Source organism: Python bivittatus, unplaced genomic scaffold (genome assembly GCF_059951505.1).
Source record: "Python bivittatus isolate LINGU-HERP-01145 unplaced genomic scaffold, Pbiv_v1 ctg000330_np1212, whole genome shotgun sequence".
Lineage (NCBI taxonomy): Eukaryota > Metazoa > Chordata > Lepidosauria > Squamata > Pythonidae > Python > Python bivittatus.
Window position 1 is genome coordinate 58,602,566 of NW_028277058.1, and position 22,384 is coordinate 58,624,949.

Consider the following 22,384-nt stretch of genomic DNA (forward strand, 5'->3'; position numbering starts at 1 on the left):
GCCGGACCACCACATTAAGCCATATAGGGAGGGGTCTCTACAGGTTGTGGTCAAAAAAGTCAAGATGGCAACATTTGTTTGGGCTCAGTGGATCACGCAGACTCAGTTTTCTTAATCAGAATTTAGCATGAACTATGTTGTCTGGACACAGAGTCGTCCTAGCTCATCAACCTGAGCCAAAGGCCCCAAAAGGAAGCAGAAGGAAATCATAGTTGATATCTCAATTTGAGAACTGCTGACCTTGTCCTGGTTGATGGTCAACAATGCCCATCAGCCTCAGCAGAATCACTTTTAGTTGGGGATGATGGGAATTGTGATCCGGCAACCTCCAGAAGAGTTTTGAGTTTTTTGCTCCATGAAGCCCATGTTTTAGTTATGAAGTGGGGAGATTGTGTTTAATGCACCCTACATGAAGATATCCAGCTCATGAAGAGCAAATATAAACAAACCCCCTTCTTCTTGACATGGCTGGTTTTTTCCACAAGCAGGGAATTTTATTACGGGGGGACAGTGAAAAGTATAATCTCCATCACACACTTTACTGGCGAAGTCCAGAAATAACATGAGCACCGCTAAAATTCTGCTGACAGTAACGATGGCTCTAGAGATTTTAGGAAGTGTGCCTCACTATTTTTATCAGCTGGGGTGTTTCTTGACAGTTTTTCACGCTGATTTAAATACGTGTTATTTTTGTTCATAGCATGACCACCAGATTTCTTCATCAGAACTACCTTTCTCTTTTTCTGTCTTGTGCTCAGATGATCCAGGGTTTATCGACTGTGAAAAGGAGGGTTTTTTCTCGCTACATCAGCGAAGAGGAGCTATTAAGCAAGCCAAGATTCATAATGTCAAGTGTCACGAGTTTACAGCTACTTTCTTTCCCCAGCCTACGTTCTGTTCTGTGTGCCATGAATTTGTCTGGTACGACCGAGGGGATCCTTTTGGGCTTGGTCTGTGAAGGGCAGGATACAACTTTCTTTCCTAACATGAACATGCTCCTATGGAGAGCTGTTACAATCCATTGGTCCAAAGTTTTCAGTTCTGTAGGAGGAAGAACCATCAGAAGCAGCTGGAGAATCTCCAGCTCTGGAAGAACTATGCATCCATAGATACTTAGTCTTATCAGGGTTGAAGCGTCTTCATCCCCACCCAGACCCAAAGAGTTTTAGATGGACCTCAACAGCATCCCTTGATTGATCAGGGATTGAGATATGCAGCTTCCTGTTGAGAGCTGTTACAATCCATTGGTCAAAAGTTTTCAGTTCTGTATAGTATGGAGAAGAACCATCAGAAACAGATGGAGAATCTCCAGCTCTGGAAGAACTATGCATCCATAGATACTTAGTCTTATCAGGGTTAAGTTGAAGCTTCTTCATCCCCACCCAGACCCAAATATAGGACCTCAACAGCATCCCTTGATTGATCAGGGATTGAGATATGCAGCTTCCTGCTGAGAACTGTTACAATCCATTGGCCAAAAGTTTTGAATTTGAAAAAGCAGACCAATTCCATTCAACAGTTGGGAGTCCTTCTTTGATCCGGATATGATCCAATCCAATTCAGTTTCCTAATCTGAACCAATCTGATGGGCGAATGGGATTTAGAAAGCTGAACTAAATCATCAAAATCAGGTTCTCTGTTTGCTTTTCTGATTGGATAAATCGGCCTTCTGCAGGTGCCCCAGAACTTTTTATCTTCTGAATCAAATTTATTGTTTTAATTTGGCAAGTTAAATTCAATAAGCCAGGACACAATTCACTGCATTTATTGTTGTTGTTTTTAAGTCACTTTTCTCAAATGCTGGCACGATCTGAAATCTGTTTTATATTAATACTGTTTTTTCCTTTTTATTCCAGGGGCCTTAACAAGCAAGGTTATCAGTGCAGGCGTAAGATCTTTCAGTATATGATATTAATTTTAAGGTTGATGGTTACCATAGCTGTGTGATATTTCTTACTGCTCTGCTGAAAGTCTGAGAATGAAAGAGATTAAGTAATCACAGAAACTCCTGCATAGAAACAAAGCAAGCATTTTTTTCTTAAAGTGTTACAATCCTGTTCATATTTTCACAGTTTTCACAACACAGTTCCAAGCCATTGGTGGTCTCTGGGATAAAAGATAGACATTTTAGGGTTTTCTGTTTTTCTTAGGGTCTTCAAGGGGAGAAATTAGTCTCAGAGTGAGAAGCCAGAATCAAGGGAGAAATTATTTTCTGATTGGATTGAGACTTTCAGCTTTCCGTATTAGTCAGAATATAGCATTACTTGGTGCCGTGTTCTGCCCCTCTAAACTCGAACCATCTCAAACTTTAAAATAAGTCAACCCTTTTTTCAGATTGACAGTTACAGTTTCTCTTTGAGTACCATGCTAGGAACTGCGGTCCCAAAAGAATGAAAATTTGAATTTAAACCCTAACCCTTGTTTAAATTTAGATTTAACTGACATTATCGATGAATTCAATACCAGAGCTACATTTAGCTGTATAGATGTAATTGGGTTCTCCTTCCATCACATCAAAATGATGATGGGGGCAAAATTTAGAAGGGTCTCAGTGATTGCTCCTGAGACTGGAGAGGCCAGGTTGGGAATCCCTGTCCCCCAACTCCTTACCTATCTTTTAGGGGGGGGCCCTCAGCTAGCTCTGGCCTCTGAGCCTCAGCAGCCTGCAGCAGTTCTAGAGGTAAATTTTTTGCAAGGCTGAACCTGGGGAAAAAAAGGAAGGGGGAAAAAAGGAATATCTGGGAATTCCACGAGAGACTTCTGCTGTAAGATCTCAGAGAAGAAGGGAAAATGCACTATTTTGATGGTTCTGCCCCTAAGTGCACAGTTGGGCCCAGGGATTCTGCTGGGTGTGGTCAAAAAAGTCAAGATGGAGGTCATGCTGGCATGATCAGAGCTCTGCTTGTTTTTTACGTGGCACCTTGACTTCTTTGACCAAACCCAGTGGTCACCCTGGACTGGATCCAAACTGGATTGTCTCCTTTGGGCATCCTGGAGGTTTTCTGCCCAACAGTGTGTACAATAATTGCAATTTTTGTCGTGGTCCTTCCATATCACCTCTGCAACTTTTTAGTGAAGAGCATCTCCTTTCCCGCCAGAGTGCAACGCTGCCATTCACAAGAAATGCATCGACAAAATCATTGCAAAATGTACCGGATCGGCCATCAATAGTAGAGAAACGATGGTAGGTATGGGGGTGTGGTTTTTGTGACTTAGCAGCTAGAGTCACATGACACACAAGGTGCTGAACCTGGTTATGATAACCTTGGTTTGATTTTCTGTGTCTTAGCACACTGTGTGAATCCAGTTCTTTTAGTTACTACCCCAGGGTACTATGAGAAGTCCCCCCAAAAGCAATTTAATAACCATTGTGTGGAGTGCGAATGTAGCCACAGGTTTAACCTGGTTCCTGAAGTAATCCACAGTACAATAAACCACATAAACCCAACCCTAACTAAGGTTAGTGTGTTGTGTGAATCATCTGCCAGTTCTTTTAGGTTTTATTGATTTTATCGTAATTTCTTTGTTCGATTGTTGTGAGTCACCCAGAGTCGTTGAGAGTTGGGTGGCGTGCAAGTTTAAATAATAATAATAATTATTATTATTACTATTATCTGATCTGGTTGAGTTGTGGAATGCAGCCGTCGGCTGTACTTGGTTATTTTTGGAGCGTGGCCCTCGGCATGCCGTACAGAGCCCAGTGGGGCCCTCAGTCCAGCCACAGTGGTGCAACCCTTGTGTAAAGTGTAATCCAAGGTTTGGAACCCACAGCCCTACAGATACGTTAAAAGAAATTGCCTTGCACGCATCACCTTTACTCATGCTGGAGGGGGCCTCTAGAAGTTGTCAATTCTGCAGCCCCGCTCGGAAGCAAAAATCATAGCCTTTGTCTGGCAAAGCATCAGCTTCCGCGCTGAATGCAATCGGAGTGGCATTTCTGAGATTCGCAGAGGCCGACGGAGCCCAAAAGCAGACTAAGGCAAACTATTTCTGTACGGTCACCCAACAAAGCTACAGGAACGTATTAAACCTTTTGTTCCCCCTCTTCCTTCCAGTTCCACAAGGAAAGGTTTAAGATTGACATGCCCCATCGCTTCAAGGTATATAATTATAAAAGCCCCACCTTCTGCGACCATTGTGGAACGCTGCTCTGGGGCCTGGCGCGGCAGGGCTTAAAATGCGACGGTGAGTTGAGGTTCCCGATGCGTTGGAGAAATAGATTTGGTGGGTTCCCCCCTTCCAGCGTGACGCTGAGCATTTTGAGATAGAAAATCTCAAAATTTTGAGAGCGGAGGCGTTTGTCCCCCGCGTTGAGTTCCGTCACTGATTTTTCTGGGTTTAGCATGTTATGCAAAATAAGCCCATTTGGGAAGTTTATGCTTTGCTGTGGGCTGCTAACCCTGAGCATGGATGAATTCAATATCCGCATTAAGCTGAGGCTATCCAGGCTAAGGTGCAAAAAATCCAGATAGCCACACGAGGGCAGCAAAGTTAGACGTTGCTGAATCTCTTTGCCACCCTCCAGCGGTCATCTGGGCATTGGGCAGCCCAGGTCTGCTAGTTTTGGCCGCAGCGTGTTACGTGGAGACATTCCTCTCGACCAGGAATTAAAAAATAGGAGATTCCAACCTGCCCACGGGCTGAAGCCCATCCAGGTTATCTCAGCCCCCTACCCATTGTGATCCGTGTCAAAACGTTGCCAATCCCTGATCTAGAAACAATCCTCGTTCCACCATGAGAACCCTGTTCTGTGGCCTCTTTCATCTTCTATGCTGTGATTGTCCGTGGGGGGAGAGGCCAAGGGGAGGAGAGGATGACACATCCATGATGGTGCAGTCATGTAAACGCCATGATTTCTGTTCAACCTCCTGTTGCAAGGATATAAGTGGGGCATCTCCAGGATGTCCCTTGGGCCCACTACGAGCCTCTTTCCCTCCCCACCTGCTTTTCCCCTCCCCAGCTCTCAATCCAGAGTTTGTGGAGAAGAAGCTGGGCGATTTGCTCCCTAGTTGATCAAACCAGATTTGATTCCAGCAGCAGCAGATGCCCGAGGCCCTAAATCAGCAGCCTCTGCCAAAAACTTTTCTGCACCTTCAGGTCCTGTGGAGTCCTTGGTGCTCTCTGAGCTTGGTTGTTTGCTTGCAGACGTTTCATTACGCAACTAGGTAACATCATCAGTGCACAACCGAGCTCAGAGAGCATCAAGGATTCCTCAGTTCAACCTTGAGCTACATATATTCTCTTCTATGGGATTCTTGTGCTCTTCCTACAGATCTGGGCCTGTTTTCTCAAGCACGGTGGACTCTGTTCCACAAAAACATGCACATTGTTCATCTTGCTGGGGCAGTAGATGCTTTTATCAATCCTTTGCTGCAGCTTTTTAAACCCAGCATCCCATTTACGGCCACTGTACTTTAATTTACGTCCTGACAAGGCGGCAAACGATTTAGCAATAAAGTGTTAGAAAATGAAAACAATAAAGCAAGGTGCAGTTTGGGCACAAGAACGTAACCTCTACAAGTTTAAAAACAAATGTCTTGCAAGCAGTTTTGAAGCCAGAAGCCTGATTGGTGACTTGGTCTTTCCCTTGCAGCCTGCACCATGAACGTCCATCACAAGTGCCAAACCAAGGTGGCGAATCTCTGTGGGGTAAACCAAAAACTCATGGCAGAAGCGTTGGCATTGATTGAAAGCAGTCAACAGGTGAGTAAGTGGAAGGTCCTGTGGCTGTTTTGTAAAGAAAAATGATTTCAGGACAGGTGGAAACGAATGGAGATAATCTTAGTTTGCAGCCACTGTGAGTTGTCCCTGACTAACAAAAGGTCCTCCAGACAACAGATTCTCCCAGGGGGGCCAAAAAAATGGTCACCAGCATCATCAAACGTTTACACTGATGGAGTTTCATAGCACTTTCTGTCTTCTTGTTTCTTAAGGCAGACTCCAATATAGGGGAAAACAGAAGAGAGATGGTAGGCACACCCTTACACAGTCTCATACAAGGGTGTTGGGGCCTCAAAATGACACAATCTCCTGAGATTGCCAGATTTTGTGAGAATTTGGCCGTTTTGCCCCCTGCCCTGAGTACTGTTGTTGCCCCCAAAACTGTAGGTAGGGGTGGGAAAGCAAGGGGAGCGTGTTTCACTCAGTCTGGGCAGAAACCAAAAAGGTATCCACTGGGCGACGTTGGAGTTGAATGGAACATGACCTTCTAGGGTTGAGGCTAGTTCATTGACTTAACAGGCCATTGTTGGATCAATTGCAAGAATATTTCAAAAATGGCAGCTGTTGGCCAGCAGAGAATGTTGTAGCTCAACAACCCAGGACAAAATGGCTGCCCAGCCACTGGAGGGGAGGGCCGTGCCAGGCCTGCAGCCAAACAGAGCTGGGCTGCTACTGGAGTGGAACGAAACACTAGACACCATACTCTCTGAAGGGCTTAAATCAGCCCAGTTTGGAAAACAGACATGTCAAATCAAAGCTGAAAATGATGGGTCCTGGGTGCATTTGCAATGGGTGGGAGTGGGAGGCAGATAACGTCATCCATTATGGAGTCCTTGGGGTTCCCTGAGCTTGGTTGTTTTCTTGCAGGTGTTTCGTTACCCATCTAGGTAACATCTTCAGTGCTAGAAGGGAGTGGGGTTTGCTCTCGGTTTACATACAGTAGCTTGCCCTGTCAGTGTTGATGGGGGTGTTGTTGTTTCCTTGGTAGTTCTTAGATTAGGCTGTTGTTTACTGCTTGATTGTTTGTCTGGTGTTAATCCCTGCTTATCTGGGTGTTGACTGCTGGCAAGGAGGTGTTCTGGTCTTTTTGTTTCCTTTTTATTGTCTCTTTTGAATGGTGTGTAAATGTGGTTTATGTGTCTATTGATGGCTGGTTTGTCTGAATGCCAAGCTTCCAGAAATTCCCTCACATTTTTGGATTGAGCTTGGTCTAGGATACTGACAGTTTTCCAGTTGAAACTACGGTTGAGTCTGTCCATGTGTTGTGAGATTAAGGAGTTTTCATCGTGTCTTCTGACTGCTAGTTGGTGTTCATGGGTGCGCTCTGCTAGTCTTCTGCCTGTCCTACTTAGTGGCTGTATATAAACAGAATGCAAACCTCACTCCCTTCTAGCACTGAAGATGTTACCTAGACAGGTAACAAAACGACTGCAAGAAAACAACCAAGCTCAGGGAACCCCAAGGACTCCACAGGTCAACCCTGAGCTACAGATATTCTCTTCTATTGTCATTCATTATTGCACTCAGGAAACAGTGAATGGGTTTTAATGGTGATGGGCCGAGAGAATCTGCCCTAGGACTGAACCTCCCTCAGATCTATCTTTCCATCTACACTTCCCAAATCGTTCTCTGAAGTTTACCCCCACCCCTCCGGAATATAAATGAGGGTATTTGCTCCATTGCCATGTTTTGATTGGTGGCTCCACCACTCGTTCATCACAAGGGGTATGGCATAGAGTCCAGCGCTTGTTTGCACTGTGTTGCTAGCAGAGGCATCCACAAGGGGTGGGAGTGTCAACGTTTGCAAGATGCAGATTTGCAAGATGCCGATTTCAGCCTACCTCCCCATTGGGAGACATATTTAAAGACTGATTCCACATACACAGAAATGCTTTGGTGCTTATTTTTTATCTTTTCCGCCTCCATCCTCAACCTGTCGCACACCTCTCAGTCTTACTTGATTCTTGACGCTGTTGCATTTGTTAGGGTATTGTGAAATTCAAACACATAACCATTCTTCAACGCGAAGGACGAATAAAGAAGAATCTAGGGGAAATTCCACTCCAGAGCAGCAGCAAATCCTTGCAAGTGTACCAGCCTTGCCCCCTTGCAAAAACCAGGCTTCTTGTTCCATAACTGGATGAAAAATTGCAAATAGTGGCTTTTTAGACCTCGCATCTGTTGGGCAAGGGGGCGAGAGCTGCATCAAAAGGTAGAAATGTTCTCCACTATCCTCTGCTTGCTGATTGGCAGGACCTCTGGATTTGTGCCTGCTCCATCTCTGCAAGATGTCAGCAGGCGTGTTGCACGGATGTGTCATTTTCACGCTGTGTGTTCTGTGTTGATTCAGGCTCGAAATCTGCGTGACTCAGAGCAGATCTTGCGAGAAGGACCAGTGGAAATATCCTCCCGTGTGAAAGAGGCGCCGTTGAGTCCTTCAGTGCCCGAACTTCCAACAGGCAGAAAAGGTATTGCATTTTATTGATATCTTTTCCCAGTAGAATTTTCCTCACCTCCGGGCTATATAACCGATGTTGATTTTAATTAAATGACACACACACACACTTCTGGGACACCCTGAAAAGGAGGCAAAGGATTAACTACTTGGTTAGCTCGGTTCCTGAATTAATGCGGTTCCTGGGTTCACAGGATACATTAAATTATAAACTCCCTGCAAGGGCTGAGTTCCTTCAATGTGCTAGGCTCCAGAAAAATCAAACCAAGGTTAAAATTAACTGTGCTTAGCATGTGGGTGCAAATGCAGCCCCTAGATTCGGTAAAATGTGTCTACGAATAAAGCTTAGGACTGCAGTCTTATATATCAAATTTCTGGCTTGCTGTAAAGGTGGTGGACTACGACTCCTATAAATCATGGTCCGTGGGAATTAGGGACCACATAGGGGGCATAGGTATTGCAGAAGGGCAGGATGTCACCCCGCAAATGACACAAGGATGTCATTTGTGCAATGACATCATCCTACTTGTGTCATCCTTTGGATGTCACTGTGCCTTGTATTGGATACCTGAGATACAGTGTCATACTGGAGAAGGCTAGTATACAGTGTTTCTCAACCTTGACAACTTGAAGATGTGTGGACTTCAACTCCCAGAATTCCCCAGCCAGCCATGCTGGCTGGGGAATGCTGGGAGTTGAAGTCCACACATCTTCAAGTTGTCAAGGTTGAGAAACACTGCTAGTGTATAAGGGGCAATCTTATGCTGTGTTCATACTTGTTCAGTATTTATTCACATCGATGCACTTATATCTACCATATATGCTTTTTACACACATAAAACACATAGTTTGTTACAGGCCCTTCCTTTGACCCAAACTCAGTGGGTTGACTTTGGAGAAGACTTTGGGTTGGATTATCTTGCTTTTTGCACATTCCCTTTCTGGGACATGTAATGCTGGGAAAGGGGTGTGGAGATGTTAATAAATAATTCTCAGTGCTCTGTTCCTCGTTAGCCTGATCTACCTCTTTCATAAACATCTCTCAGGGAAAGACCAAGATGTGACGTAACAGTACTTTACCCAGCCCTAGAGCAGAGATCAACAACGTTTGTGAGACAAAGGGGCACCCTTGGTCTTTAAGCAGTGGGGCAGAGGCCACCCTCCCAAAACGAGTGTGAAGGACTTTAATGTAGACCAGGTCAGAGAACAGACAATGTGTTCTGTTTCGAGGTTGCAGGCGCGCGCACACACGGACACAGTTGCAAAGAAGTTGACATATTTACTACAGTTTATGCAGCTCACAGCAGACGGAATCGTAATTCAGATACCCAGTAGTGAGCGCTTGCCTGAAAAGTGCTGATTATAATCCAAGAAACCAAAAGAGTAGTCCCAATACGTTCCAAGAGTCACAGAGTGCTAAATCCGGAAGTCAGCTGGTCCAAGAGTCAACGAACAAGAAGCAGGAACGAGAGTCACAAGTTGGAATTCCGAACTTGGTTGTTTCCAACAAAGACTGAAATTGGTTGCCAGTTTGCTTCCAGGTCCAATTCAAGGTGCTGGTTTTGACCTTTGAAGCCCGACATGGCATGGGGCCAGGTTATTTGAGGGACCCTACGGATCCTACCAGGTCAGGCAGGAGGGGGATGCTACAGGTTCTGTCTCCCAAAGAGCTCCATCTGGTAGGACCCAGGTGGCATGCCTTTTCTGCTGTGGCCCCCACCCTCTAGAACATCATTCCCCCCGAGGTGAGTTAGCCCCATCTCTGTGAGCCTTCCAGAAGGCCCTCAAAACATGGTTTTTCCACAAACCTTAGGAAACCCAGGGAGAGCCTGCAAGGTGGCTGTAAGAGATTAAGTGATGTTTGTTCTCTCACTTTCTTGGGTTTTATTTGTTTATTTTGTACGTTTTTTTATATGTTCATTTTATTTATTTTTGATTGTTTTTAGATTGTTACGGAGTCTTTAACTGTGGTTGTGTAGTATGCTGCCCAGAGTCACGTGATTGTGAGATGGGCAGTTATATAAATATGATAGATAGATAGATAGATAGATAGATAGATAGATAGATAGATAGATAGATAGATAGATAGATAGATAGATAGATTTACTAATCATATAGGGAAATCTCTAGGGCCATATACAAGGCTTTTTTAAGCCCCATGTAACTCTTTTGTGTCGTGTTGTATGATTCTGCCTTAATGAAGTTTGTTTGTTTTTTAATTCATGGATATCTCAACATGAATGCACTGGAATCTTTTATAGAACCTCAGGGAATTTCCTGGGAATCCCCAGTGGAAGACTTCTCAGTTTCTGATTCTCCAGTGGAACTGGAACCAAGGAAAGACATCCAAGCAGAGCTGCCAAAATTGACCATAGATGATTTTAACTTGCACAGAATGTTGGGGAAAGGAAGCTTTGGCAAGGTAACTGGTGGGCGGGAGGGAGAGTAAAAACTTCAATTTTGAAATGGGGGGGTGTAGCCATTTCCACAGTTCTGCCCTTCCCACTCCCCAATCTTCACTTCCTTCACTCTTGAAATGCTAATATGAAGGGAGAGCTGGGTAGCTGCCAAGCCACCATTCCCCTGCTATATTGAAAAGACCCTACGAAACAGGAGCGAGGAAAAGAGGTGAAGCAAAATTTCCTGCCAATGGGAAACCCGCTCTCTCGTAAGCTGTGCAGAGTTGAGGTGATACAAACAAAGAATCCACCTTTGCTATGATTTCAAATGCACCATTCCTGGCCCAGAAATAATTTGACTCAGCTGCTAAATATTCCTGATGCTGTGGTCCATACAGGTCCACCGCTGATTACGAATTGATGCAAAGCCCTGGTGTGCGTATGTGTAAATTATCTTTCCAATTCTATTACTTTGCTAAACTAGCCTGTTTGTTGTTGATATTTTTGCTCCAGGTCTTCCTTGTTGAACTAAAAACTACAAACCAATTTTTTGCCATGAAAGCGCTGAAGAAGGAGGTGGTACTCATGGATGATGATATCGAATGTACCATGGTGGAGAAGCGTGTTCTCTCACTGGCTTGGGAGCACCCATTTCTCACCCATGTCTTCTGTACGTTCCAGACTAAGGTAAAAATATATTAATCCGTTAACCAATTCGACCAGATCACCTAGGTGGCTCAGAGAAAGAATGCTTGCTTTGTGGTTTTGGCATTCGGAAGCTGTGTTTGCATAATGTGCTTAACTTAAATTAAATTACTGGATTCACCCATTTTCTGAGTTTGCACAATACACAGATTCATCCGCTAAACAGGCTGAGCTGGTACCAAGTGCCAAGAAAACTAACCGGGTTTAACCCTAATGAAGCATAGCCTGTTTTCAAATGCAGCAGTAGTAGGGCTAGGCAGACTTTGGATTTAATTTCAAAAAGAGGGTTTGCACAAACAGCGGTCACAAGGAGAGCGCCTGGTTGCAACCCTTTAAAGCAGCTGCATCTTTTTCTTGACGACAGTGCTGAGCAGGGAGACCCGAGTTCAGGTCCTTATCACCCATGGAGGTTTCCTGAGTGGCTTTGGGCCAGTCCCTCTCTTTCCCCCCAAAAGTCAGTGTGGAGTAGTGAAGAAGGTGCTGGTCTTAGAGAGTGGGAGACCGAGGTTCTTGCCCATCTTGCCCACAGAAGATTCCTGGAGAACTTTGGGCCAGTCCCTTCCTCTCAGCCCGACAGGGTGGTAGAGTGGAAGCAAGAAGACACAGTTTCAAGTTTTCCCTAAGCTGCAGAAGCTTCCGTGGAGAGATGGGGCAGTGACTCACGCTCAATCTAACATCTCTCACAGGATTGTTGACCTGCATATTGCAGTTGTGTACATAAGGATCTACTAAATGAATATTGTCTCAAACTTTTCTTCTCTAATCTGATCTGCTCCAGATATGTTGGGACGGTAGGCTGCAGTCCCAAATAATCTGGTAGCATCAAGTCTATCTCTAGGGTTTTTGTCCAAATACTAAAGGACATCCTTTTCTCCTTGCTAGGAAAACCTCTTTTTCGTAATGGAGTACCTCAATGGAGGAGACCTGATGTTCCATATTCAGAACTGCCACAAATTTGAAATTGACCGAGCAAGGTAAGGTGGTACCTGGTTTTGTCAAGCTCCTCCATCAATGTCTAAACCTTTCTCTCAGTTTTAATCTGGGTTGAAGACTGGATCAGAGAGGAAAGAAGAAGAATTGCAGCCTTGCCTGCCTCCTCCCAAGCATCTCCAAGTCTTCTGATGTCACGGGCCAAAGCTCTGGTACAGCTTCCCCAAGTCGGTGTCCTTCAAAATGGGTTGGGACTGCAATTCCCAGAATTCAGCAACCAGTAAGAGTGGGATTCTGGGAACTGCAGTCCCAACATAAGGCTCCATCTTGGGGAGGACTGCACAGGCATCTGAAAGTATCAATTCCAGCATCCAAATTTTGATCGTATTGTAACGTGCAGAGTGAACACCTGAACCGTTGAGTCTTTTTTGTCCATAGAAGATCTCTCAGCAATTAAGAAGCCTGGAAAATCCAAGGAATAGGTCCTCATAAACTGCACTCATAAGAAACTTAACCTGGCTACTGAATTAACCCATTTTCTGGGTGCCCACCATCCATGGAAGATCTGAAAGTCCAGGTTGGGGACTTCCTCATCATGGAGAAAGTCTGCCTATATGGGGACTTCATGGCACATAACCAATCAATCAGTCAATCACCATCCATTAAACAATAAACTCTGCACAGACTGACATCACACTAAGCTAGGAGGAGTCTGTGCGGGGCAGATCAAACCAGTCAAGATGATGACTTCCATCTTGACTTTTTTGATGTGCCCACTAGAGACAACCCTATTTCTATTCTGCACTTTATTATTAGATTGAATAGACAAATAGAAATAATAACAACAATAATATCATCTCACCCAGCCAGTAGGATTCTTCTTTTGTTCCTGTTGTGAAAAAAGAAATGTCTTTACATTTTATAGGTTCTATGCTGCTGAAATCATTTGTGGGTTGCAGTTCCTTCATTCCAAAGGCATCATATACAGGTAGGGCTTACTTTCTTAATCCAGAAATCTTGCCACTTCTAAATAAATGATCAGAGTGCAGAGAATTGGATACCGTGAGGGTTCATTGTTTACTAAAAGCTTGTAAGAGTTTAGATAGCTCTTCTAAAGTGAACACAAGATACCGTGTGTAATAAATGTACAAAAATACCACCTTAATACTCATGTTTTGACCTTACTTAAAATTGCAATTGCAAATTGTTTCTAGTGTTTGTATTCAGTTGCAAAATTCTTTTAAGTCAGCGAGGTCACATTTTACACTGTACGCCCCATTGTTATTTGTGTATCTCTCTGTGCGTGTCTACTTCAGATCGCTTTCCCCTTAGGATAGGGTTTTTGTAAAGAAAAAATGGCATAGTAAGAGTTAACATTGGTAAAAAACAGGTCTCAGGTTCAATCTTGATTTCTTTGGAGACAATATTGAGGTAAATGTGTCACAAAAGAACTTTCGGAATGAAATTATTTAGAAAGATAGTCCTCTCTTTATATACCTTCTTCATTCCAAGCACAGCAACGTCAAATGAGAACTATGTGCTCAAGGACACGTGTGCAAATTCCACGGCCCAGTCATTTCAAATAAATGTAAATCAACCTTCCTCAAGGGGATGCCCTTTACTTGTCCGGACTTCAACTCCCAGAATTCCCCAACCAGCAAGACCCTTGGTGGAACTTTAGGACTTCAAGTTGATATAGCAGAATGGAGCGCATGTTGGAGAAGGCCAACACAGATGGACAATCTCACAAAAATAAAATCAAAGTCTACCATAAAGTGTTCTGTATACAAATAGTGGGAGCCAGGTTGGTGTAGTGGTGAAGGCATCAATCTAGAAACCGGGAGACTGTGAGTTCTAGACCTACCTTGGGCACAAAGCCATCTGGGTGACCTTGGGCCAGTCCTTCTCTCTCAGCCCTAGGGAGGAGGCAAGGGCAAACCACTTCTGAAATCTTGCCAAGAAAACTGCAGGACTAATCCAGGCAGTCACTGGGAGTCAAGACTCGAAAGATAGAGAGAGAGAGATCCTTCGAGTCTTGACACGTACATACATATACAAATAGTACATAACAGCTGGTTGTAAAATGTGGACATGTATTGTTGCTTTCCCTGAAATGTTGGCCAGTCTTTGGCCATGCTGGCTAGGAATTCTAGGAATGGCAGCCCCAACTGATTGGGAGATGCAGAAGGCTATCTTAAGTTACACAAGAGAAGGGACTTTTGAAGGAAAAGACCTAACCCTTCCAAATCTTTCAGGGACCTCAAGCTTGACAATGTTCTCCTAGACAAAGAAGGTCACATCAAGATTGCTGATTTTGGAATGTGCAAAGAGAACATATTTGGGGATGCTAAAACCAGCACATTCTGTGGGACCCCCGACTATATTGCCCCCGAGGTAGGTGGGACTTTATTCCTCCAAAATTTCTGCTGGCCAAGGGGGCTAAGGAATCCACAGTCTCAAAACCAGAATGTCCATCTCTTTTGGTCTGAGATGCTACTGCCTGACTCTCAGACAATGGGCCAAAAAGAGAAGGAAAGAGGATGGGTGGGTGAACCTGGGAATCCTACAAGATTTGGCCGAGGGATATTATTGAAATCTCTGAAGATTTTTCTTAACAACTTGCCAGATTCAGCATTCTTCCATGAGATCCCACAAGGTTTTGTTGTTCTCTTGTGAAAAACTTGCAGGATTTGGACAAATGGGAGAGGGGGTGTGGTTTGGGTCCAACAGATGTTTTATCACCAGTGTTGATAAGTCCAGTGTTGCAGTCTATATTTTTATACCCCACAGAATACTTTGTCCAGTGTTTCTGAACCTTGGCAGCTTGAAGATATGTGGACTTCAACTCCCAGAATTCCCTAGCCAGCCATGCTGGCTGGGGAATTCTGGGAGTTGAAGTCCACACATCTTCAAGTTGCCAAGGTTCAGAAACACTGACTTAGATAATGAACAGGACTTTATTTTCTGAAGATACAATCCTTCATTGTGTTTTTAATATTTAAGGCCAGTAAAGCTTCTGGCCTCAAATCCCTTAAGTGCTTTTTACTTCTATTAGTCTGTGTTTGTGCAACGCTATTTTTAAATTGGTTTTAATGGTTGAAGATTGTTAGTTGTGTTTTAATTCTGTACGCCACCCAGAGCCACAGGCAAGTGAGATGGGTAGTCATATAAATTCAATCAATCAATCAATCAATCAAAGAAACACTGTTCACCAGAACTTTTACAAGCTTATCCACAGCACTTCCAAATACACTGAGTGTCATCAGTTTTGCGCATAGACTTTTGTGTAATGCATGAACTTAATTTATCATTTCATTATCATTTAATCTACTGTAAATGCCAGAAAATGGAGGTTAAAATGGAGAACCTTAATTCTACAGGTTCAGGATGTTATGTAAATCCACCCTTAGGGAGTCTTCAGATCACAGCAACTGATTCCAAAGGAGCCACTTCATATCCAGCAAAAATCTTATCCAGCAACTTCTAGCAGTTCAGTTTAATGAATGATTGCTTTTGGTGATTTCATACAGTTTATAACAGACTGATTTTATTACGGCTTTTATTTATTTATTTTAATCAATTGCGTTTATATGGCCACCCATCTCACAAGGAGCAACTCTGGGCGGCGCCCAACAAATTTCTACCAGATTTTTCACCCGTGAGTAAATAGTTCTGAGACATTTTTCAAAAGAAGCGTGATGTTCGTTTTCCTAAATCAATCAATCAATCAATCAATCAATCAATCCTGGCAACGCGGAGGAACAATTTACACTATCAGAGACAGCCGTATAAACAGCTCTCAGAATCATATATGATTCATCACATAGCAAAATGGATCATATTTATTTATTTGCACACACAATTTATGGGCCGCCCATCTCACTTTTCCAAGCGACTCTGGGCAGCATACAACAGAGTTAAAAAAAAAGTCAATAAATGCATTAAAAATATAAAAAGCGTGCCTGTTAATCTTAAGCCTGGGCTCTAGGTAATTCCTGTCCTACAAGGGAATTAACAGGTAATTCCTGTCCTACAGGGAATTAACAACAAGAAACTTGTATAGAAATCGGCAAACCTATTACGAGTGTGTCCAGCTATGTTGCATGATGACTAGGCTTCACCTTGTTCACACTCCCAGAATCAACTTCCACTAACCTCTGCCTGTACCTGGAGATCTGCTTCCAATAAGCTAATGAAATAAAATGAATGAATGAATGAGGAAATACTAACATTCCTGAGCTAAATAAGCCAGACAACTGATATAAAACAGATGGTTTTGCACACTTCAGCACTGACTCAGGAAGCATTTCTGACCTCGCAGGAGTGCAGTCACAACCCCTCTGCTATTTATTAAAGGAGCTCTTGTTTTCCCAGGCCTCTGCGCAGTTTACAGCAACTCTTAAACCTGTGCTCCAAAAAATCCAAACCGCTTTTTCTGAATCGTTATTAAAATGTGCACCGTCCTGTTTTAAGTTTTCCTTTTCTTAAAGTCTCCCTTCTGTTTCAATGGCAGATTCTTCTTGGACAGAAATACAGCCTGTCTGTTGACTGGTGGTCCTTTGGCGTCCTTCTGTATGAGATGTTGATTGGCCAGTCTCCCTTCCATGGCCAGGATGAAGAACAGCTCTTTCAATCCATCCGCATGGATAGCCCATTCTATCCCCGCTGGCTTGACAAGATTGCAAGGGATCTCTTAGTAAAGGTGAGGTTGGGAGATTCCATTACACCAGAACAGAGATCTTTCCAGTTTGAATGAAATAAAAATAAAGTCCATGATTGATGGGTTCAGATGGGAGTCTTCTTGGGAACGCAATTCTGGTGGATGGTGCAGAAGATCCTGTAATGCCACTTTGGGAATAGTGTGCACAGATATGGTCACTGCGCCTTAAGAAGGATATTCAAGAGCTGAAAAAGCTGCAAAAAAGTACAACCCAAATGAACAGATTGCTGGAGGAGATGACAGCAATTCAGGCTTTTTATTTTGGAAGGAAGGGAGGTAGTGGGAGAAACAGTAGATGTATGGAACTCATGCTTGGAGTAGATGATGGGAAGGTGGTTCTCACCACTACAAGGATAGAACTTGAAGTCTTCCACTAAAACTAAATGCAGGAAGATTCACGACTGGAGGAAGAAAATCCTTTTTTCACACGGCATAATTAAACTGTAGAATTTGCTCTAAGAAGTTGTGGCCATCATAATCAATTAGGATGATTTTCCAAGGGGACTGGATGGACTCATAAAGGTTCAGTCCATTCTTCTACCTTCTGAATATTAATGACCATTTGCTATCTCCTGAAGGCTGGATTAGATGGGCCTAGACCCAACAGGGAAAATCTTAGGTCCTTAAAAGTCTGAGATAAACTCTGGGAACTAGAACCTAGAACCCTAGAAGTATGGAATCCTCATGTCACCATGAAGTCCTGCTCAGTGCAAGAATACGAATTAAGGCATTCATGAAGGATAGCTGTCCAGCCTTGCTTGACCACCTTCACTGAAGGGAAGCCAACTACCTCTCAGGGTTGTGGGTTTTTGTCAGCCCACTAGGTAGACCAGACCAAAAATTAGCTCCACAGGAAGACTGAAACTCCTTTTGTTGAGATTGGCTATAACAACAGAATCTGGCAAGTCTCTGACTGTATTGTACTCCTCCTTTTTATAGTTCAGGGAATCATATCAGCGATCCATTATAGTTCAGGTATAGATTTATCTTTCCAGTGTTGTCTACTGATTATTGGCCATAACCTATATTTAAAAACCTGACCTCTTCTTTTAGCTTGATCATTCCAAATATTGGGAAGTCAAGAAGAATGTACGTACCCTTGATGTGCAATAATTGGCATAAAGGCATGTTGACAGTCCTGTGGGTTTCAGCTCAAACTGTGGCAATAATAGGGCAAGATTAAGTCATATGAGCTAATGGTCCAACTGTGATGACTTGATGGTACACAATCAAGCAATCAGTAGTCCAACTTCTGAATTGTATCTCCAACAGCAAGCTAATTGCATCCAGTCGTTCTGAAACATTTTCTGGTACTCGGTATAGAAGGAAAACCCTTTTTATTGTATTATCCTCAGCTTAGGATCTAAAGCAGTGTTTCTCAACCTTAGGAACTTTAAGATGTGTGGACTTCAACTCCCAGAATTCCCCAGCCAGCCAAGTCCACACATCTTAAAGTTCCTAAGGTTGAGAAACACTATTTAAAGAGACTGATTTCACAGTATTTAAAGCCACTGTCCACTGGATTGCAAGAACGGGACAACTGAGCTTGTTATTCCAAATGTTTCACATATCATTCATATCAATGTTATCAAGTTCCTTAAGCTTCGTTCTTTTGATTTCTAGCTTTTCGTTAGAGAGCCAGAGAGGCGGTTGGGAGTCAAAGGAAACGTCCGCCAACATGCCTTCTTCCAAGAAATCAGCTGGGAAGCTTTGGAAAAAAAGGAAGTGGAGCCACCTTTCAGGCCTGTAGTGGTGAGAACTGCTTCTTTGACTGCCTTTGTTTCTCCAAATTCTCTAAATTTCTCTAAATGAAGCCACAGTTAGCTTGATCTAATTTATTTGTTTCTTCCATTTATATAGCCGCCCATCTCACAGACGTGACTCTGGGTGGCTTACGGCGTTGAAAACACAAAAAGCCGTACAAAAGTACAAAAATATCCAGTCGTGTCACCACAAAGGACCATTCAAAACGATTAAGCCATAAAAAGCCCACTCAGAAACACTGATGCCAAGATTGAACCCAGAGCCTCTTTTCTGCAACGTTCGCCGTTGCAGCGCCATCTTTCCGTTACAAAAGCAACCTTAGAAAGTCTCATTAAAATAGCCCAAACCCACATTTTTCAGTAGCCAGAGAGGGTACTGAAATGTATGCGTTGCAACACAGCTACTGAGGGAGTGATGAAAGACGACTCACAATTTGGTTTCCTCTGTTGTTTGGAGATCCAAGGCTAAGAGGGCCCTTCTGACTGGTGGGGAGCCACGCCCCCTTTCCCATTGGCCAGTTGATCTGCATATTCCGCCAAACAGCAGAAAATGGATTGCGGGATTTTCTGCCCTTGATGGGAAGAACCCATATAACTTGCTTTAGGTCATATCCATTGGCTGTAGGAACCGATTTGCAGATTTTCCCCTGCTGTTGCTGATCAAAAAACCAGCAATCTGCAACAAATTTTGGGCTTCCCCCTTTCTCCCACTGATCAGCGAGAGAGATGGGGTTGCAGGGTGAGTGCACGGTTGTGTTCCCCCAAGGTGCTTTAATACTTGCTAAGCAGCCTTGAGTACTCGCTGGAGTAGAAAAACAGGTATAAATTAAATAATAAACTTGACCAAGGTTTTTTTTGTTGTTGCATTGTTCTTCTACAGCTGAGTGTGTTGTACCAAGAAAGTGTGTTGGGTTAGTTTTATTTTTCAATGGCTACTATGCTAGACTAGGTTAAAATAGGGTTGGGTAGTTTGTGGTTTAGTGTTGCTATGGGGAAACCAAGTTATGGGCTTAGCCTAACTGGGTGAATCAGGCCATCACATTCAGCTATAACTCAGTTTATTTGTGGTTTGGATAAATTGTGTTTTGTTAATCTGGATTTAGGGTCTACCCTATCATGTAAATGTAGCCTATTTATTGTGCAACAGACAAAATAGGGTTTGATTGATTGACTGATTTTTATTTATTTAGAAGGCTGCCCGCCTCACCAGTGCAACTCTGGGCAGCTAACAAAAATTAAAATACAATATAAATATGACAAATACTTAAAAAAAAAATACAATTCCCAGTCAGGTATTTGATATCCAGAAACAAAGTTAAGCTTGTGGTGCGAACCCTACCAGCGATTGCATTCACACAATTGGCTTAACCACATCAGATCAGTTCCTAGCAGATGCCTTCATACAATACGCTAAGTTTGGTTAACGTTAACCTTGGTAAATTTCTTTCTAAATGAGTTGTGCAATTTTTTATGCAAATCCACAACATGAGAATTCAATAACCAGGGTAAGTATCTGCAAATGCAGCCATTGTGTGTGTGTGTGAGACAGTGTGAGTGTCTTATATGTGCATGCCACTTAATTGTGCTAGTGTCTGACTCCACCCTCAGCTGTATTACCTTGGGTCCTGAAAATGCTACCCGACCCAAGATGAAGCATTGGCCAAGGACCGTGTTCATAGAACTGCTGTTTCTTCTTTCTGAAGGCCTCATCTGAAGACCTTCCACATTTCTCTGCAGAAGTTATGTGATAAGATAAGGGCACAGATTCCCCCATTTTTCCAGTCCTGTGTTTTTTAAAAGCTGAGAGATTTCATCTTAAGAAAACTTTCCCCCTTTATTGGCTACTCAGTAGATTTTGGGGGGAGGGAGTCTCTCCTTTTTCTGTGTCTAACCCCACTTCCTCTCTCTCCTTGAAAGAAATCGCCAGGGGACTGCAGCAACTTTGACAAGGAATTTCTCAATGAAAATCCCCGACTGTCGCTTGGAGACCGAACCCTCATCAACAGTATGGACCAAAACATGTTTAGCAGTTTTTCATTTACCAACCCCATCATGGAGAAATTGCTATCCTGAGGAATGACCTACGAAAGATGCAACCTTAGGCACCTGTTGAAGCCTACCCAGCAAGGAGAAGGGGACTTCCAGCGCTGGCTGCGCCTCTGTCTATTTGCTACCTTCTCTGAACATGCAAGTTGTGAGAGTGCAAAAAAGGTGTAAGATCCTTTGCACAACCTGACTTCTCTTTCACTGGGCAACCAGGAGGAGGAGGACCTGCTTTGAGAGGAAGACTTGAAGTGACTCTCCAAACCTGGAATTACAAGTACACAAAGTCTTTTCAAGACAAGTGGAGTTTGGACATGCTGCAGCCTACGTCCTTCTTGTTTGTAATGTTTCTTGCTCCGTAATTCCAAGGCCAGCCACCGGAAAATCTTTGGCTATCACTTCTCCAAGAGTTTGCTGGCAAAGCATACTAATCTGTTTTCCTCCTCTGCTTGTGTATAAGAAGATTCAGAATGGTGTAAAGATCTGGGGGACATTTACTGAATATGATCCTACAGCAGATACTCAGTATTTCCTTACATTAGATACTTTCCTTGTCCCTTCAGGCTCTTACCGATCCACCCCCATGATCATGTGAGATTTCTATCCAGAGTGTAAGACCATCTGGTTTGATTGTATGGACTGTATGTAATGTTCTCATTCTTTGAGAGCTTTCTGGAGATCTTAGTCCTCTTTGGGGAATGCCCCATTGATCTTAGAGGTACCAAGAAAAGTGCCTTCAGCTTACGTATCTCCATCTCTTGTTGCAGGGTGCCATTGCCAAAAAAAAGAGAAGACTCATTTGCTATCTGCCCTTCTATCAACAGGCCTTCAAGGTTAATTAAGGCTTTTTTGCCCTAAAATATTTCTCATTTGCGATAGACCTCTCTAAGGAGCATTGCTCAGTGATAGACTACTGTACTTGCGTTTCATGCAAAACGTCCTGGTTTCAGTCTTCATCTATGGTTAAAACCATGTTTCTCAACCTTCCAGATGGGCAGATTTCAACTCCCAGAAATCTTGGCTGGGGAACTCTGGGAGTTGAAGTCCGTTCATCAGGAGAATGGTCAGGGTGGGAAAGATGGGGTAGCAGGAAATGGAAAATATTGCCCTGCCTGATACCCTGTAATGAAGCCCCTATTCAGAATAGGCAGGACTGAATATAGAGACAGTCTATCTGGTATAAAGCAGATTCCTTTGTCTGTCTAATCCAGTGTTTCTCAACCTTGGCAACTTTAAGATGCGTGGACTTCAACTCCCAGAATTCTCCAGCCAGCATGCTGGCTGGAGAATTCTGGGAGTTGAAGTCCACACGTCTTAAAGTTGACAAGGTTGAGAAACACTGCTCTAGTCAGTCTTCCAAAATTGCCTTACATCAGTAAGAAACCTACACTTTCTGGACACTCAAACTGATTTCTTCACGGAGCAAAAATGGAGCTCCATTTTCCAGATGCCGCTTTCAAGCACAACAAAAAAGGTTTTGAATCTGGCCCACCAGCCCCAATTGGATATTCCCCCTGACGCAAATGCCCGGCGGTCGACATTTTGCATTTTATTTAATTTAAATCCAAAGGCTGTATTTTTCCAGACTCCGGTTTGGGAATGCACAGTTAAAACATCATCATTGTACTTCAATGTTCACAAAATATGT

General features: G+C 43.3%; 1 protein-coding gene across 2 annotated transcripts in view; it reads left to right on the forward strand.

Annotated features, from left to right (window-relative positions):
* Nucleotides 1-21,980, forward strand: part of PRKCQ (protein kinase C theta) — a 41,732-nt gene extending 19,752 nt beyond the window's left edge. For both annotated transcript variants that reach the window (XM_007441292.4, XM_025175065.2), the window contains 14 exons: nucleotides 759-921; nucleotides 1,857-1,888; nucleotides 3,099-3,184; nucleotides 4,056-4,185; nucleotides 5,594-5,703; nucleotides 8,072-8,189; nucleotides 10,438-10,598; nucleotides 11,089-11,262; nucleotides 12,163-12,254; nucleotides 13,136-13,198; nucleotides 14,466-14,604; nucleotides 16,724-16,912; nucleotides 18,554-18,682; nucleotides 20,611-21,980. In XM_007441292.4, coding sequence (XP_007441354.2) covers nucleotides 759-921; nucleotides 1,857-1,888; nucleotides 3,099-3,184; nucleotides 4,056-4,185; nucleotides 5,594-5,703; nucleotides 8,072-8,189; nucleotides 10,438-10,598; nucleotides 11,089-11,262; nucleotides 12,163-12,254; nucleotides 13,136-13,198; nucleotides 14,466-14,604; nucleotides 16,724-16,912; nucleotides 18,554-18,682; nucleotides 20,611-20,766 — 1,742 coding nt within the window. In that variant the 3' untranslated portion in view covers nucleotides 20,767-21,980. The remainder of the gene's footprint in view (nucleotides 1-758; nucleotides 922-1,856; nucleotides 1,889-3,098; nucleotides 3,185-4,055; nucleotides 4,186-5,593; nucleotides 5,704-8,071; nucleotides 8,190-10,437; nucleotides 10,599-11,088; nucleotides 11,263-12,162; nucleotides 12,255-13,135; nucleotides 13,199-14,465; nucleotides 14,605-16,723; nucleotides 16,913-18,553; nucleotides 18,683-20,610) is intronic.
* Nucleotides 21,981-22,384: the final 404 nt, after the last annotated feature.